The sequence below is a fragment of the Ramularia collo-cygni genome, assembly GCF_900074925.1.
Source record: "Ramularia collo-cygni strain URUG2 genome assembly, contig: RCC_scaffold13, whole genome shotgun sequence".
Lineage (NCBI taxonomy): Eukaryota > Fungi > Ascomycota > Dothideomycetes > Mycosphaerellales > Mycosphaerellaceae > Ramularia > Ramularia collo-cygni.
In genome coordinates, this window is record NW_019716267.1 from 601,358 (window position 1) to 619,603 (window position 18,246).

The following is an 18,246-nucleotide window of genomic DNA, read 5'->3' on the forward strand; positions in this document are numbered from 1 at the left end:
GACGTCGTCGTGAGAGCGAAGAGCATGACCATAGTTGTGCTATGCTAGAAAGATAAGTCGTTCTCCAGACCAGCATAACATCATGCTCATGTCATGAAATAAAGATCGTCCGCATAGGCCAGTCATTCAAGCATCTTGACTTAATTTAGTAAGTCTGATGCTTCTTGACCTCTTCCCACAACTTCTCGTCCTTCTCCACGCGCACCTCAGTGCTCGTGTCAAGCTCAACCACACGGCGGAGATCCATCTCCTTGGCGAGGAGAGGCTTGACGTAAGGGTCGAAGGTCTGCCAGTAGGGGTTCTCGAGATGGTACCTATTACAGACAATCAATCATCAACTCCCGACGAAGAGAACAGTGATTAGAAAGGAAGGGAAAAACTTACTTCTGGCTGGACTCCTCAGCATAACGCTCCACAATGGTGAAGGCGCGTGGGTCTTTGGTATCTTGGCTCACGAACCTATCATTCAATCAATCAATCGTTAGCTTCCTGAATTGCAAAATGAAGTGAGGTGAAGAGAAGGGAGGAAAAATCCTACCAAGACAAACACTCCTTGTCTTTGCTGTAGACTTGGCTTGCTTCTTGGAGCTTGGCGATGAGTTTCTTGATGTCTTCGGCATTGTCGTTGGCGTAGAGGTGGACGACGATTACGTAGACCATTGTTGAAGGATTGGTTGGATGTGTCGGTGTGGTGGAAAGTTGTTGGTGTTTTGGTTGAGTTGAGTTGGATGAGTTTGAGTTTTTGGTGTGGTTTGATGTTGAGGTGGAGATGGTGGATAAAGTATGCAGAATTGAAATGCTGGTGACGTAGGTGCAGGGGTTGTTTGCGATGAACGGCAGGTACGCTGGTGAGTGAAGCCTGCGATTTGAAGTGAAGTCAACTTACCTAGGTGARAGTGAATGAAAGCGGTTGATTATGCCCTGATTTGCAGCCTTGTGTTACACGGACCGATCTGCCTCATTGGGACTCGGGGTGCATCGATACCGCTTGAAATGGGTAAATATTGTACCATGGCTACAATTCCAGATTGTGTGTTCAAAGATCTTCTCACATCGACCACCTCACTCATGCTCTGAGTTCCAGGATTGCCTAGGAATGACCTAACGTGTTCATCTCATTAGCTTCGCGTGGGAGGACAAATCCTACGTGCACAGACGGCAGATCACATGCATTAGTGCGCATGCCCATAAATTTATTGCAATCATATCCATTTCCGCAGCTATTGGGTATCATGTCGTCTCATCATATTATCGTTGTAGAATGTAAAAGGTGTCTTCCGCTTGTGTCGCACATTCAAGAATCCATATCTTGTCTCTCGCGTTGGATGGTGTAGGTTGTCACAAGATCCATCGCTGTTCCACCCTGTCGTACCCGATAACGTCGAGCTCGATGTTGAGCGATCGTAGCATCATGTCCATCGCGAAAGACTAAAGTCAAAGTCAGCATGAGCATATCTGAACAACGCCGCAGTAATCTCACATCGTCATCATTCCCTGGCTCCTCCCAGAGCTTTTCCTTCCCTGTGGCGTCTCCCGGCTCAGTCTGTATATCCTCAATCCCCTCCGCAGCTTCAGCCATTTCACGCTCGGCCTGCCGCTTCATCTTCTTGCGATATTCCTGCTCATCCTCTGGCAACTCCTCCCCTTCGTCATCAAACTCACAGTCCGCATCATCCGGTTGTATGACCTCCTCCTCCCTAGCAAATTCACCAATTCCATGCATACGATCGTGTTTTTTCTTCTCCATCTCCCGCCAAGCAGCCACACCTCCCATCCTACATACACGTTCCTTTACGGCACCGAACAAATCTTCCGCAATGGCTTGCGAGGCGAGACGCCATTTGTCGGCCAGCTGTTCTAGATCCGCGTCGGTGGATGTGGATGTGATATGTTGTGCTTGTTTGAGAGTATCAAGGTCGTTTTTGGTTCTTCGGATCTGTGCTTCGATGATTGCGATCGCCTTCTGTGCTGCTACTTCTTCCGGACTGGCAAGCTTCTTTCTCGAGGAAGTGAGACTTGTTGCGGGTCTTCGAACAGGTGTAGTGGTGGTGTACTTTCTTGAGAGCGGTCTTGGAGAAGAAATGGTGGGCTTTGGTGGCGGATAGGCGACTTGCACAGTGTGTGCCAGCGAACTGGGTGTGTAGACGAATGGTTGAGAAGTTGTTGCGGGCGGTAATGGCGCTGCCGTGGGTTTGTTGGTGCGCATGGGCGAGACGAATGGCTTGGTGAGTCTGCGCGTGGCATCTTCCACGCGACGGCGCTTGACTCCCAGCGGCGACGATGACATTTCGTCGTGTTGTCGTATGGTATTGCAGGTGGAGATGATGACGATGGCGGAAGACGCGTAGACGCGATTGGCCTCGGTCTTGGCGGAGACGACATGGCCGATTCACTTCAGCTGACGACTCATTCTTTTCATCACATCAACCAGTAGAGGTCGCTGGTGAGATTTACAGTCTCAAGGGGTTGGATCCCCCAATTGCTACTCTCTGTCTCTAGGTGAACCAGCTGAACCGGACAGACATCGCATCCAAAATCTGGCCCTCCAATGGCACCAGAAGTCCCTTCCTTCATTGGGACAGCATCTCAGCCTACGGACAGAGACAAGGCCGGCAAATGATGCGAGAAATACTCGTACGGGTAGTTCGTCTGATAATTGCCAGCCGCCTCGGCCCAGGCGGAGTCATCGAACATCTGTGGTGAGATACCTGGAATCCGACCCCGACATTGCTCATGCAACGGATCTCGAAGACATTCTGGACATTCAAAAACCCGTCAGAGATTACACGAGATATCCAGAAGTCACCTCCATGCGGATGTCCCGGCAAGGATCCAAACTTCGCGAGCCAAACCTTTGGTAATCACCTTTCCCACAGCTGTCCTTACCACGGCTCCCGTGACTGTTCTCCCGCCAGCATCCGCAAGATTTCCAAGGTAAATAAAGACAGCGAAATCTTGTACTGTCATCAAATGAAATCCTCGGGGCTCTGGTGTAGTGGTAACATACCAGGCGGGTGAGAACAACCACTTTCATTAATTTACTTTCATTAATTAAATGTTCATGTTGATCAACATTCGTCTGCGGTGCTGGGTTCAATTCCTAGGGGCTCCAATCAGTTTTTTCTTGGGCTCCTTTGAGATGTTGTTAATATGAAGGCCTGCGTTCGAGTCCTTCGGGATACCCCTTTTATTATTATATCATCTTCGACACATGCGCCGTTATTTCTTCCTAACAGAGAGGAATACGTCTGATCTGTATCTCCCAGAGAACATTCCACGCTGATTTGCTTCTGTCCTCGTCGACACTACTCCAAGAACGCCAACAGCCCTCCCGGAGCACGACTTCAAACAAGTGGAGCCAAGCCGCAGTACCACTAATCTGTAACCAACACGTGATTGCCGAAAAGCCTGGCTCAATCAATCATGGCTATCCGCATCCGTCAGACTTGTAAGACATAAATAAAACCTGACAACAACTTCATGGGGTTTTGGTATCTTCGTAACCAACTTTTGTTATCTCGACGCACGGAATCGTCGTGCTCGCTTCGCCGTTGGATTTGATGCAGCGCTGCCTTCTTGTGATGCTGCTATTCAAGGCATAACAACGCTGGAGTAGCACATTTTCATTGGGCTCCTTCGACGACTTTGCGCAAAGCTTTCTACTCACTTCATCAGCAGGTTAGTTTTGTAGTGTCTATAACGGAAAGTGCGAGTGGAATCTCGAATCATGGATCTCTAGAAGCTCGCATTCTTGGGTGAAGATGTGCGGAAGCACAAGTTTGGAAGAAACAATACAAGCTCGAATCATAATGATGGTGTCTTCAATAGCCTCCATCTCAACTCTCAAATACCAGTCCACTGTTCATAATTCATGACTCTGCCTACCAGAGCAAAAGACCGTAAGACACCACCCCAATGCACTCCCCAAATGATGACAATCAAATGTACAACCTCTTCGCCTCCTTTGGATGACACTYGATCGGAMAATACGGACATTTCACTCGACTCTTGCCCTTAGCATGCGCCTCCAAACTCTCCTTTGCAATGACATGTCCGCAAGGCAACATCATCGGCGGGTTCCCATCCCGTCCCTGTTCCTTACTGACCGGACACACGAAAATCTGATGGAATTGCATGCCTCTCGGTAGTGGTGTTTCCACGGGTAATTCGTTGACGGAAGTCCATTGTCCTCGAGCTTGCGCCATCACGCGTTCCACCTTCTCAAGAATTGGGAGGGCGATTCCGCCTGCCGTCACCGCTGTGTAGAGTGGGGAGACGGAGGAGAGGCCGAGTAGCGAGCAGAATTCCTGGGTGAAGGAGGAGCAGGCTTCTGTGTAGGAGGTTTGGGTGAAGGAGGGTGAGTAAGGTGACGAATGGAGGTCTGGCGAGAATGCGAGTGAGCCTAATAGTGAGGATGTTTCGCGGGCGTAGCGTTGGGAGAAGGAGGGGAATGTCTCTCGGGCGTACTCCAATGCGCGAAGGGGACCGGAGAAGCAGTCTGAAGAGGAGGAGTCCGAGTCCGACATGACGTCTGCAGAGGTTGCGGTGTAAAGCTCGACAAACTTCAGTCTAGCGAGTTCGAATTCGAGATTTGAACCACGGGCTTCCAGTTCGGCGGAGTGGGAGCGTGCCCATGCGACTGCTGGGGAGAGGTTGTGGAAGTTGCGGAGAGCGTCCAGAATGTGATACATTTCCGAGAACTTGGCCTGGAGGCCGCTAGATTGAACGGTCGAGAGAAGGCTTTCCTCGGAGTGAACTGAGGATTGCATGTCCGCTTCCTCGCTGCCATCTCTGCCGTACGGCCAGCCTGCGGTTGCCGTGATTGATACATCGTCGGCTCCCTCGCTCTCCCTCTCTCTGCGTGGTCGTTCATTCACTTCTTCCAAAAATATCCTGGCCACCTCAAATTTACCCTCCCTCAGCAAATGCATTGCGATCGCCCGATCAATCAACTCGCCCTGCTCCTCCAACACGCCTGCTCCCGCAACTGGTAACGACGCATTCTTGAATTTGTCCTTGAGCGCTTTCTGATATGCATTCAGCCCACGATTAACATCCTTGAGGTCCTCTTCGATCTTGGCAAGTGATTCCTTCAGAGGCGCTTTTGTTTTGGCAAGTTGTAGTGCTGCATGATCTGGGTTGGCGGCGATGGAATCGCGGGTGGTTTGGAGGAGACTGATGAGCGAGGAAACGGAGTTGAGGGCGGGCGAGAGATTATGTTTGTTGACCTGTTGTGCGTGCGCCGCGAGAAGCGCGTCCATTCTGGCAAGCGATCAGAGATGTCGCTGTTATTACATGGGGGAGTTGTGCATGTGCATGTGAGGTCCATCGGATGTGGAGAGCCATTGTGAGATCTACAGATCGGCAGATCGACACTAGGATCACGCCGCCGCTCGCCTTGGGTGAGGTGGTCCTTCTTCACGCGCTTGAATACTGCCCTCAGGATGTTTTTGGGCCAATCCGGCAAACGCGTCGCTCGATGGAGTCGAATCTTATGTATTCAACACCTCGCTCTACGTACAAGCCCGTCCTCTCTGGAAGTGAAGGGAAAACGAATGACACAGTCATGCTGGATGACCGGCACGATGGCAGTACACGAACTTATGTGACCGTGAAAGCTTACTTGAAACTGGAGCTCAAGTCACACATCTCGGGACAAGCAGCGGACTGCCTTCAGAATCGCAGGGTAAAATGGCTATGGAAATCTAGTCGCACATTCAAGAGCCTCCACCCTTCAAACGAATACTTTGCAGCGAAACCGCTTCATGTGCAGTCATCAGCAGAGCCGCCCCGTCACCCGCTTGAACCAGATGGACCCAGCCGATCCTTGTACCACGCAGCATAGTCAAAATCTTCTCTTACTGGATCAATCCGCCCCAAACCGATGACTTTCAGGGCTCCGAATCTCTTATCTTCCACAAGCCTACTCAATCTCGTCCCCAACCCCTCATACCCTTCTTCTGCATTTTTCAGACTCCAATCTAAAAGCTTCAACTCCACAAGCGACTCTGGTAGGATGCTTGCAAGATTCGACGGTGAAAAGTGCAAATCTTCATCCTCTTCGCCGGGCAAACATGTCCAATGCACGGCAAGCTTCTCAAGTCTCGCTAAAGGCCTCAGATCTCCAAGTGGCAGAAATGGCGGCTCCGAATCTTCGAAGCCAAAAGCCTGGCTACAATCAAGTCTCAAGAATTTCAAGGACTTTGCATACTTGCGAAGAGCATCACCAATTTCAGGCCAGCTAATCTCACAATCCCCAACGCATGCATCTCCCCATTCGATGCCCAAGTGCTGCAAACTGGAGAATTGGCGCAGCAATATCTCAAGACCAGGCGCATCCACCATTGAGTAGGTGAGGTCAATGGTTTTCATCTTACACGGCCAGCTCCCGAGATCGCCCATATGTTGTTCCACTGAGAGCATATGGCCACGTAAGACCTCCAGCGAAGGGATTCGAACCATGTTTGACAGGCGTCCAAGATCAACCGAACCCTCCGTATCCCAATGCTCGACCTCCAAGGTTTTGAGGCGCGGTAGGAAGGAATTCAACATAGCTGGCTTTGCGTCTGCTGAATCGGGAGAGTATGACAATCTAGCCAGGTTTTCAACTAGCTCTGCCGTAAACGAGGCTTCCCAGCTGAATGGGGTTTGCAGGTGCAGGAATGTGACATTCCTAACAAGTATGAGTAGCAGAGTCATGCAAGCTCCTCGATCGCAACATACACTGTTGCTGCCATTCTTCAACGATGCTAGGATACGATCGGCGAGAGAGCCGTGGTTGCTAACCTCTTCCACTCGCTTAGTTGCTGCTGAAACTAGTTCCGGGTCCCATCCCCCGGGCTCCTCGGAGGTAGTCTGCTTCCCATAACTTTCAAACACGTCTCCTTCCATACGCACATTTTGCACCAGGTCTGCAAGCTTGGGCTGTTCCAGGAGAGTCCGTAGAAGTCGCAAGGCCCAGGGCCGGTCGTGCCGGATGCTAGCTATGGATTTGTAAAGGAGCGGCTGTGCCAGGCGATGGAATTGCTTGTTCACGCGAAGTAGGGATCGGAGCGTACGTTGGTATATGTGGTATTTGCCAACTCTTGTGTTGCCGTAACCATCGAATTCGTGGGCCTCAAATTCGGACACAATGTGTTGGAGAAGCTCCTCTGGCAGATTGGATAGTGGTGAGGCCATTTTTGATGGAGGGTAGATAAATAGTGTCCGTCGGATGGGTCATGTTGGAAATCATCTCCCGCTGTATATATATTATTTATGACAGCAGGTCTCCAGGCTCCAGTTATTAGGCTGCAACTTCCCTTCGCTCAGGCTCAGCGGCGCCTCCCGGTATTAGCGCATGGGCTAATACTGATACGGAAGCAAGGTCTATATGAAGCCCAGAGGTTGAGACATCTCGACCAATACATCAAATACGGCCTTTCTTCATCTCCAGACCACGAAGTTCCTCACTCGTTCTCCACGTGGACACTGCACACATCTTGTAATCCCCTTCGACGACGAGCAGGCACACTAAAGATCGAAAATGGAAGACGTACATCAAGAACAAGAAGCTTACACGCATACCATCCATGTAATGCTACGGATCGTCTCCTATTCGACTACATAGTGTACCCCACTGGAAGCGATTACTGCTCAGCTGTCACGCTGTTTGATCTCGCTTGCTGATGAGGTTCCGTGGCTAACTGTTCTGTAACAGCTTTGGCTTGATTTTGAGATCTCTATGCAGCAAGTCAATACTTTGGGAGCGGCAGCCTCGGGCAAGAAGTGGACTGAGATTTCATGTCTGGCTTCTTTAGTGGATAAACCACAGTCAACCACAGTCAACCTAGGTCTGACCCTCTCGGTCKTGAACGTGTTAGAGCTTGTGGGCGGTCCGGGGCACAGCGAGTGCACGATCGCTTCTTTCTTGGGCGCCAGCTTGAGCTGGTATGTCGTGATTTGAGTTGCGAAACAACGCGCAAAGGTTTACGTGGATGAAAGAGGAAAAAATCGTTGAAGAGAGATGACGAACATACTGATTGAAGATGAAAGATGCGACAAGACTGTCGTTATGAGACATTCTTGGGTGACGGGTAGCGACTCGACACGCCGAGAGACGCTGCTACAGTGCTTCTAGCGAAGAGTACCGAAAGATCGACGTCGTCGACATCGAGATGGCTCGCTCTCGATGAAAGCACTGGTTTTAAAGGCGTACAAACGCTGTCTATTTGCACAGCACCTTGGCACCATGAGGAGTCTACCATGAGGAGTCTCGTCTGGATCCGATAATGGCCATAATTCCGATCACCCCTACATCTGGATTGAACCGCAGCACCATGGAGCCCCAACCCATTACTTCTCTGGAACGAACCGTTTAGTGCACCCATTGATCTGAGTCACCATCTCATCTGCAATCCGACGCAAATCCGCCACAGCAAATCCATTGAATTCCTCTTGAGCACACGTCTCACGAGCCACCTGTCTGATAACGTCTTCAATGATACCACGCTGGGGATAGAGGTAGTGCCAAGCAACCGCCTCAGGACCGTTCTCCACCAAAAGACGCTTTTCGGTCCACTGGAATGTCAYTTCCCACGGCACGACCTGCTGCGGCGGTAACAGAACTGGGCGCCTGAGCCTGCGCCCACGGGATTCGGCCCTATATGCAGATGGTGTGTACTCCCGATTCATGACGAACCTGACGTTCTGGAAGATCGTATCGTGTTGCAAGAGATTGGCAATGCGCCGCGGAAGTTTGAGCGGTTTGTGTGGTCTTTCGGGGGTACAGCGCCCGTCGGGCAAGACTATCCAAATTGTGTTTCCATGTTCTGCGGGGTTTTCATACATGTATCTTTTCTCATCGCCAATGACATCGACATCGAATGCGCCTWCCTTGAACACAATGTGGAGGAAATCTTCACGGAGCTCTTTGCACACTTGGGCCAGTGGCGGGATGCGGAGACGGCCTAGATCGCGCCGTTTTTCGGTTCTTGGAAGGAAAAATCGTGACGTTTGCACGGTCTGCTTAGTGGATTCGAAGCTTTGCTGAATGGCGGCCGCATGGTAGCTGTATATCATATCTTTCAGCTCAGTTGGTAAGTCCAGGAAGCGAAAAGGGGGGTCCATCATCTCGCGATGTAGGGCTATTGCTTCTTTGGCTTCTTCAACTGCGAGTCGATGTGCTGGATTGGATCTCTGGAACTGCATCCACTCTTGGGGCTGTACTAGCGGCATGTCTGGACTGGACGACATGGTAGAGGAAAGGAGTTGACAAGAAAGGGCATGATCGGTCCGACTGCAAGTTATACTGGTTGAAGAGGTTCTTGATTTGTCTAGAAYAAAACAGAAGCTAACTTTTGTATCTTAGCGCTACTTCTCGGTGCCTCTGGCCTTCTATCGGAACCATCCAACCACTCTGAGTCTTGAGGCGGTAGTCCTTCTGTGCCCAGAGATGCCTTGGCGAGAAAGCAGACTCGCCTTTCTACCATATCCCACGGGCCTTCTCTCCAAAGTGTCAATGATACTAGATGAGATGGGACCACTGTAAGAGAAAGCGTCTCTCTATCAGCTGATGGGAAGGTCCGATGGAAACAGGATTTTGCTCCAACCAATTCCTGCTCATATCAACAACCCAACGAAACGTAATCATCTACTCCTTTCGCTATCCTCAATGTAACTGATCCGCTCTCCATAACTCCCCCAAAATCCTACTCATTGTTCACCATCGTACTTGTAATTCGACGAAGATCCTCCACCATAAAATCCTCCTCTTAAATTAGTCCTTTCCGTCCTCTACATCCATCGTAACCCTCCCCAAAACAACCTTCTCCATCAACACCCTCAACCCTCTCGAATTCTCGCCATCCACCATCTCCACATCCCTCAAAATTGGCCATTTGACATCCAGGTCCGTCATCACATGCTCCCAACCGAGCCGATCCTTCTCATGCTCCCAACGCTTCTCAGCCACCCACAACATTCTCCTCTTAGCAGCAGCAGCAGCCTCACTTTGCTTTCCATTCCTCTTCATCTCCCTCTCCTCGCGCTCTTTTGCCGCGGTTTCCTCATCGAAAGCGTCCGACTCCACGATAATCTCCCTCAAAAGTCTGCGATGTTCTACGGGAAGGAGGTTGAGCCAGGCGATGAGATTGAATTTTTGATGCAGTCTCCAGGTGGTGCGGTAGTAGGATTCGGCGTAGAGAGCGCGAGAGGCGGAGGAGATGTGGAGGAGGTGGAGGTTGGTGGGTTTGTTGGTTGGGGTGAGTTTTTGCGTGTCGGATGGGGCGGTGAAAGTTTGGGTGTAGATTATGTCGCGCAGCTCTTGGGGGAGGGATTGTAGGGCATGGTGGAGGGAGGGAGGGGTTTCTGGATGGTTGGAGGGGGAGGACATGTTTGGGGGGAGGAAGTGTGTTGTTGGATTGGGGATGGGTGGTTTGAGAAGATGGAGAGGTTTGATTTGTGCGATGTGAGAGGGAGAATTGTGTGGGATCTTTTGGAGCTTGGTGCTGAACCATGGATTCGTGAGATTTTGCTTGGAAATGACACGTATTGGATTGGAGAAGTTTGTCTGATGCGTCATGTACTTGTTGTGTTATTCAGCACTTTATGAACATGAACCATGGAAGTGAAGATTGCCGTTCTTACTCGCAACGATCAAGGTCGTTATACTTTGCGAGAGTGCCAAGGCCACGTGAAAATTCACATGCCATCAAGTTTGAAGCCGCGCAGGACTTGTGCTACATCTCCGAGATGGTGCGTTGTAGGAGAGGTGGATGTAAAGGTGTAGTCGTAGATTTCATCGTAGAATAATTCGGGGAGATGATGGAGAGGTGTGGCGAGGGACAGGGAGGGAGGATATACCATGCTGGAATGGGAGAAGAACTTGGGAGGCGGAGATTGGTGGGATAGGGGATATGTGGTTTTTCTCGTGCGGTGGAGTTTGCTTGATGATAGAGGGGAAAATGAAGACATTGTGAGGTGTCATACCGAGAAATGAGTGAAATGCCCATAGGGCGAAGGATATCGTGTGGAAATGCATGAGATGCTTGGCCGCGTTATCCCTAGGTGCGACGGAAGGTACGTGTCAGTCAACTTAGGGCAAGGAAGATGATTGTTATCGCTCCCTGCCTTTGCGCGTGTTCCCGTTTAATATCAAACCCTGGGGGCATTCATTTCATGGGTGTGTTGATGGAGGGTGAATAAATGGATTGATGGATGGATTGATGGATGGATGTATAGATTGATGGACGAATTGATGGATGGACGGATAATTGATGGGAGGGATCACAATGCGGTCTTTTGATTGGCCAAATATCAAATTATCGACCGGCATCCCAGCAAAACCTCTCCCAGCCTTCTTTTTCATTCTCTTCTTGCTTCCTTCAACGCCCGTCCTTGAAATTTTCACCCGCCCTTCCTTCAATATTCCATTCCCCGATTCCAATGATGAGCGACCATCTCAACCTCGACCCATCACTCGCGTACGAGGACGATACGATGGCCAACGCGACTCCCCAACAGCAGCAACAACATCAACAACACCAACAACAACAACAAGCGCAAGCACCGCCAAATCTCCTCCCGCATCCCAACCACCAATACCCTCCTCCTTCCGATCGCATCACCGTTGTTGTCGATCGCCAACATTTTATCCACACGCGTAATGCCCTCAACAATGCCTTCATGTCGCTCAGCTCGTCGATTGATCGCGCCGTCAAGGCCTACGCCGAACACACCGACGTCGTCATCTCCGCCGACCACACGCTCGACGTGAGCGGGCTACTCAATCCATTCAACCAAATCTTCACCCCGCCCTTCTACGCGCAATATGCCCCCACCACCGCCCAGGCTCCCGTCGCGTCCATGGAAGGCGCCCCTACCACCGGCAAGAAGAAGCGCGCGTACAAGCAACGCGACATTAACGCGCCTAAACGTCCCTTGACCGCCTACTTCCGCTTCCTCAAGGAACAGCGACCCGTGATTTCGGCGGAGAATGCCGAGACTGCGGGTGGGGAGGGTGGAAAGGCGGGCGATATCTCCAAGATCGCGACGGAGAGATGGAAGGCGCTGACGGACGCGCAGCGCAACCCCTACAAGCTGGCATACCAACACGAGCTGGAGCAGTATGAAAAGGACACCAAGGCTTACAAGGAAAACCTTGCCGCGGGTGGTGTCAATGTCAAGCTCGGCGCCGAGGATGATGAGGAAGACATGGTGAGCACGCCTACCGCCGCCCCGGAGCAGGTCGTCGCCAAGGAGGATGACTCCGACGACACTTCCAGCTCGGAAGATTCCTCCTCGGACGACGATTCGGATGAGGAGGAAGTCGTTGCCAAAGCTCCCACCCCTCCTCCTGCGAAGAAGGAAAAGGCGCCCAAATCCGTTAAAAAATCCGTCACCGCCGCCGCCGATCCCCTTCCTTCCCAGCAAATGTTCAGCAGTCTCAACCCCGTCATCCCCACCCCCTCCTCAACCGCCACCAAACGTAAGGCTGGCGATGACGATGATGGCGAGAAGAAGAAGAAGAAGAAGCGTGGCCGTCCCACCAAGGCCGACCAGGAAGCTGCTGCGGCCGCCACTGCTGCTGCTGCTGCTGCTGCCGCTTCTCAGCTGGTGGCCGATGATTCAGCCGAGCTCAAAAAGGAGAAGAAGGAAAAGAAGAAGGAGAAGAAGCGCAAGAGTGAGGCGGCTTGATGTGCACCACCTTATCTTGCATGTTGTTGTGTTGAGTTGTGGGGACGTTGCTTGGTCTGGACGATGTTTCTTGTTTGGAGTTTTCACTGTTCAATTCCCACTATAGCGTGTCTGTCAATCGGGCTTGTACGATGGAATGGAGGGGTTCAACTTCATTCCCACTATACCTTTGCGTGTCGGTCGGTCGGTCTTGTACGATTGGAATGAGAGTATTCAATTGTATCTCATCACGTGTTGAATCAATGTCATCTTCTCTTATTGAAATGCTTCATCTTTTTCGTCAGACTATTGACTTTACGAGGGGGAGACGAGGAGCGGTGGTGGTGGAGGTAGTCTCTGTTGAAGTTGAACTTCTACATCCCGCAATAATAGGTAACATCCGAGAAGTAGGCTTGCAAATTTCCCATTCATTACTACAAATCACGCCACGACAGGCTCTTCCGCCAACCTTCTGCATCTTCCCTGATACTTTCTATTTCCGTTACCCTAGGATCGACGATTCTTTAGGAGGAGGAGGAGGAACGGCGTGRGATTATCGAGGAGTAAGTATAGTCTCGTCTAGTTTCTTACTTTGAAAGATCTTGCTCGATGGATCGAAATCTTGCCGGACTTTTGTAGATTGTTACTAGGGATTCATTCTTTCGTCGAAGGTAGATGTATATACGAGTTAATTTATGATGATGAGGATGCTTAGGGTTCTGGCTGGCTGTATGAATTAGAGTGTAGAGTTAGGAGGCGTGTAGGCCCCGTCCGTGGCTTTGTATGGAATGTCTTGGCGTGTAGCGAGCCGCGTGAGAGGCGTGGGGAGGGGGAGGGGATGGAGACGGAGGGGTTTGTATGTGTTGGTGGGTATATGTTTGCTTTCTGGTGGTTGATGAAATTTTGCTGTAGATGTGAGGTGTACTTGGAGTGGTGTTGGGGAAAAACGGTATTTGTAGCTAGATCTTGTGGCGGAGTTCTTGCGGTAGGAAGGCGAGGAGTGAAGACAGGAGACATTTAATAAAAGCGAGCTAGTCCACGATGAGAAATCTCCACGTGAATGTCCAGACCGCTAAGTCCCCTTTTTCCATTATTCCATCAGTATACGCACATATCCTACAAGATCCCCTCAAAAACACCTTTCCCATCACTCAAAGATATAACAACCATCTCGAAATGTCATCCCTGCCGCCTTGGAATCTCTCCACCAATCTTCCCCAACAACCTCATATTCATCCCGAGCAAAAATTTCCGCTTGCACCATACAAGAATCCTTTCCCAATTCATAAGCCGCGAGCCGCTGCACCATTTCATTGCTGAACCCCATTATTCTCCATGAATTCCGGTCTGTGATTATTATCAAGCACCACCACCACCACCACCAATTTCGTGATGAATTTCCGGTGGGCGTCTGGGATGGTTTTCTGCATCCATTGTCTCATCAGACTTTGCACCTCGATAAGATCTCGGTAAATGGGGAAGTTTACGTCGATTTCTATTATGGTTTCTGCTGTGCCGCCGTAGAGGGTTTTGGCGTAGAATGAGCGGGTCGCGCGGGAGACGTGGAGGGGGTTGAGAAGGTTTGAGGGGAGTTTTGTTGAGATTGTTTGAGTTGTGTCTGTGGAATTTTCGGATTCCTGGGGGCGCGGTGAAGACTTGTTCGTAGATCATGTTGTAGAGTAAGTTCTTGGGGTAGTGATTCGAGGCTTTGGCGGAGGGTTTGGCTGCTGAAGGGGACGTGGAGGTCCGTCATGGTTGTGTAGAGGGGTTGGGCATGATTGATTTTCAGGAGAAATTGTTTGGTGGATGAAGATGTCGGGGGAAATTGAGTGCGGAGGGCGAGTGTGAGAGAAATCTGGGCCGAGCTGACACGTCGTAGTGTGGGTGCGAGAAAATGGCTGGGCCGGATATGACACCATTGCATTGTGAGTGAGCTGGTAGATTGGAACTCAAAAGATGAAAGACACCAGTGGGCGGTGGGGAAGATGATTCTAGAAGATGTGAATTCATGGAAGGTGGTGGTATTGCATGACTACATCTATCCAGACATTGCTTGCGGAATCATGAGATACCTGCTCGCTCAATGCGGGAATATCTCAACCCACACACACCTCATCTTACATCTCATCCGTCTTCTCCAGCCCGCAAATCAGATCATTTTTCAGGATCTGAGGGCATCGTAGCTCACACGCACACTTTGTATATTTCCCTTGCCACCATGTCAGATTCAAAGGCCGCCTCACCAATCTCGCCGCAGCTATCAGATTCGTATCAAGCTACATGGAAAAGTCAGTTCTCTATAACCAGAAGTCTTTAAAACAGTACTTTCTTACCCGATTGATTTCTTTCACCTGCACAGCATGAGGAATCAAGATATCATCCCCCGCTACCCTACCCGATACTATGCAAAGGTTAAAATGCACCCAGTCCGGAAGAGGCATCGGTAGGCCGAAACCCATGACATCCTAGAGGAACCGCCACGATGATTCGCTTCAGAAGCGCAATGTGTGTGTCTTTGAGAGTGATCGCAGCCAGTATTGTAGGGAGAGATCTGTTGGAATCCCGCGGGGTGTGGATTTTGAAAACTGCGTCTGGATGGAATAGGGTTTTGGCGTAGAGTGCTCGGGAATGAGAGGAGACTTGTAGGAGACTGATGGATTTGCGGTGCGGAGATCTAGGCCTCGGACTGGTCTGGGCCCAGTTGTAGTCGTTGATGAAGCGGAGGGAAGTGAGAGGTGCGGTGAAGACTTGGTTGTAGATTATGTCGTAGAGYTCTTGTGGTAGTTTTTGCATGCCGTGGAGAAGTGCTTCGGTGCTGATTGATGGGCGTTGTTCAGTCATTTTTGGAGATCAATGAGGTTGGGATGGAGTTCGATGAAGAGGGTTGTGATGATTTAGTGCAGAGAGTCGTGTCCAAAACGGGTTAGTTTAGAGTTGAGTGAATTCCACATGAATGAAAGTTCTCACGAGCCATGTTACCATCACGAAATCTGGAAGCTTATACTTGAGGACAGATACATCTACCTGATAAAGTCAAGACTGTGAGCCTCTACTTGATTATTCCCGTCTCTTTTGGAAATCTCCAAACTTCCACAATCCACATCGAAGTACCAGCACCCCAGCGCGATGGATTCCCGCGACAGCCGAAGGAAAACTGGACTCTATCCACCCCAGTCACGTACCACTTCCCGCCAGATCCCTCAGTCCGCATCATTCCCACATCCACCTCGCACAACAGACAAAATGTCCAAACCTCACTCCCAGGCTCCCAAGAGATCCTTTCAGTGGCCATTACTCCTACATCCACCTGGCACAACAGGCAAAATGTCCGCACCTCAACCTCAGACTCCCAAGAGAACCTTTCAGTCCCCTTCAATTCCCGGATCGTTCTCGCACAACAGGCAGAATGTCCGCGCCTCACCCCCCAGGCTCCCAGAAGAACCTTTCAGTCCCCATCATTCCCGGGTCGTCCTCGCACAACAGGTAAAATGTTCAAACCGCACTCCCAGGCTCCGAAGAGAACCTTTCAGTCCCCATCATTCCCAAATCCACGTACGGCAGACAAAACGTCCGCACCTCACCCCCAAACTCCCAAAAAGAACCAACCACTCCACCAGCCACGCCGCCGATAAACAAGACCCACAATTCGCCCAACTCCAAGCACGAATCCTCGAACTGAAAYCCGAAATCCGCGATAAAATCCAAGACGCCGTCTTCACAGCCCCCACAGGCACCCGCCACATAAACCGCACCAACCAACACCACCACCTCAACCTCCTCCAAGTCAACCGCTCCACACGCACACACTACGCAAACCAATACTACGGCAAAGTAGGCGTCACCTTCGAAATCCACGAATCCGTCCATCTATTCGGCTGGTTACTTTCCCTGCCGCGCGAGTATCGAGATTTATTGGAGAAAGTCATTGTTCATCGCCATTTGCCTTTTGGGAGGGATGATTTTGAGGGACGGACTTATTGGTCGGATGGAAGGAGGATTTGGGTATTATTTCTATCGGTTGGATTTGTTGAGGGAGAATATTGAGACGTTGTTTAGAGAGGGGGGGGAGGAGGGGGAGGGGTTGGCGGGGTTATTTTCTGTTAGAGTTGATGGGGTCGTTTATGGGTATGATGAGTTTGGGGGGGAGGGTTTTTGGGGCGGGGGTTATGCAGCGATGTGGGCAGGTTTGATTGCTGGTTTCTGTATATTTGCGTTGCTTGATGGATGTTGTTGGGGTGGCTTGTTTGGGGAGACTGGAATGTTGTTTCCTGATCTAGGGATATAAGGATTGGCGTATCGAGAGCTATTGATGTGGGAGTTTGTAGTAATTTGAAGTTTTACCCTAGAGACTGAGTGAATACAAAAACTGTTGTGTATTGGGAACCATTAGGAAAGTACCTCTTGTACCAGTGATTCGCCAAACGACGACTCTCGCTAATCCTATAGTCCTGTCTGAGACTGTCGATCGCAATTCACCTACTACAGACAGGTTTTTGTAACTACTGTTAAGTACTTGGTCGTATTGATCGCAGCTTGATCCGCTTATGCCAAGACCAGCGACGCAGCAGACGAAGTGGTCCCTGGATAGCAGCTTAGTGAAGATGTCAGCAACATTATAGATGGAAATGCGGGTGGATGTAGATATTGTTAATCGCGTATTGTTGATGTAATGTACAGCGCCCTTGTTGAAGTAAGATCCACTACAACACCGGTTTAGTCCACTACTCCTTCCTCTATCATCCTTGCTATCCTTTCTCTGAGTAGTAACCTTCCTATCCGTGACGGCTTGACGAACAGAGTAGTACTTAATGTCGACTTTGTTGCTCCGCTGTGACTCTCAGTGTCATAAGTGAGTTTGAGAGCTACATAGTTGTCGGTAAAGATAAGAACGCTTTCAACGTGGTATTTTAGGAGCTAAAGTTCATCTCTTCGACCGTCCTAGGAAGTTTTCTGCGTCGTTGAAAATGGCTGYAACGGCATCTCCGACTGCTCGGTTTCCGGCCGTGATCGCTGTGGAAGAATCGAAAGGACCTATTGAATCCGATGGAGGCACAAAAGAGTCCAATGGACCTCCAGAGGGATCCATCCTCCCATCATCACCATCAACACCCTCATCACCACCACCATCACCAACACCACCACCATCATCATCATCATCATCATCATCATCATCATCACCATCCTCTCCCTCCCCAACCACCTGCTCCAACTGCCAAACCTCCTCAGCTAAAATCCACTCCTCATCAAGCTCCCTCAAAACCCTCTCCCTCGTAACCTCCCCCTCTTCCTGAGTCTGAAAATGCGCCTCTAATTTAGCCCGCATTAAACCTTCTTGAGATTTCTTTAARAGAGTTTGTCCTTGGGGACTTTCAGAAAATGACTTTGGCGCTTTCGTCGTTGCTTTCGTCGTTGTTGTTGTTGTTGTCGTTGTTGTTGTCATTGTCGGAGAAGGAGGAGAAGGAGGGGGAGAAGAAGGAGGAGAAGAAGGAGGATCCTGTGAGATATCCATATCATCTCCAAATCCCCCAGCACCCCCATCCACACCCCCCATATTCCCATCAAGAGGAGGAAGAGGAGGCGGTTCCCCACTCA

The 18,246-nt window shown here is 50.4% G+C and overlaps 7 protein-coding genes and 1 non-coding gene; 2 read left to right on the plus strand and 6 right to left on the minus strand.

Annotated features, from left to right (window-relative positions):
• Positions 1-145: 145 nt before the first annotated feature.
• RCC_08154 (uncharacterized protein) lies at positions 146-660 on the minus strand (the record flags this gene model as incomplete). XM_023773406.1 has 3 exons in its annotated part: positions 146-314; positions 385-459; positions 539-660. 3 exons carry the CDS (start codon positions 658-660, stop codon positions 146-148), a joined length of 366 nt encoding a protein of 121 aa, XP_023629174.1.
• Positions 661-1,338: 678 nt separating this feature from the next.
• Positions 1,339-2,287, minus strand: RCC_08155 (uncharacterized protein; the record flags this gene model as incomplete). XM_023773407.1 has 2 exons in its annotated part: positions 1,339-1,428; positions 1,481-2,287. 2 exons carry the CDS (start codon positions 2,285-2,287, stop codon positions 1,339-1,341), a joined length of 897 nt encoding a protein of 298 aa, XP_023629175.1.
• A 694-nt stretch (positions 2,288-2,981) lies between these two features.
• tRNA lies at positions 2,982-3,112 on the plus strand. One transcript has 2 exons: positions 2,982-3,017; positions 3,078-3,112. It is a non-coding gene; the product is annotated as a tRNA-Thr (tRNA).
• An 826-nt stretch (positions 3,113-3,938) lies between these two features.
• Positions 3,939-5,261, minus strand: RCC_08156 (related to regulator of gluconeogenesis Rmd5; the record flags this gene model as incomplete). Its single annotated transcript, XM_023773408.1, has 1 exon — positions 3,939-5,261. One exon carries the CDS (start codon positions 5,259-5,261, stop codon positions 3,939-3,941), a length of 1,323 nt encoding a protein of 440 aa, XP_023629176.1.
• A 532-nt stretch (positions 5,262-5,793) lies between these two features.
• On the minus strand, positions 5,794-7,179 carry RCC_08157 (uncharacterized protein; the record flags this gene model as incomplete). The annotated part of the gene is made up of 1 exon (XM_023773409.1): positions 5,794-7,179. One exon carries the CDS (start codon positions 7,177-7,179, stop codon positions 5,794-5,796), a length of 1,386 nt encoding a protein of 461 aa, XP_023629177.1.
• Positions 7,180-8,334: 1,155 nt separating this feature from the next.
• On the minus strand, positions 8,335-9,216 carry RCC_08158 (uncharacterized protein; the record flags this gene model as incomplete). Its single annotated transcript, XM_023773410.1, has 1 exon — positions 8,335-9,216. One exon carries the CDS (start codon positions 9,214-9,216, stop codon positions 8,335-8,337), a length of 882 nt encoding a protein of 293 aa, XP_023629178.1.
• Positions 9,217-9,757: 541 nt separating this feature from the next.
• On the minus strand, positions 9,758-10,372 carry RCC_08159 (uncharacterized protein; the record flags this gene model as incomplete). Its single annotated transcript, XM_023773411.1, has 1 exon — positions 9,758-10,372. One exon carries the CDS (start codon positions 10,370-10,372, stop codon positions 9,758-9,760), a length of 615 nt encoding a protein of 204 aa, XP_023629179.1.
• Positions 10,373-11,427: 1,055 nt separating this feature from the next.
• Positions 11,428-12,675, plus strand: RCC_08160 (uncharacterized protein; the record flags this gene model as incomplete). The annotated part of the gene is made up of 1 exon (XM_023773412.1): positions 11,428-12,675. One exon carries the CDS (start codon positions 11,428-11,430, stop codon positions 12,673-12,675), a length of 1,248 nt encoding a protein of 415 aa, XP_023629180.1.
• Positions 12,676-18,246: the final 5,571 nt, after the last annotated feature.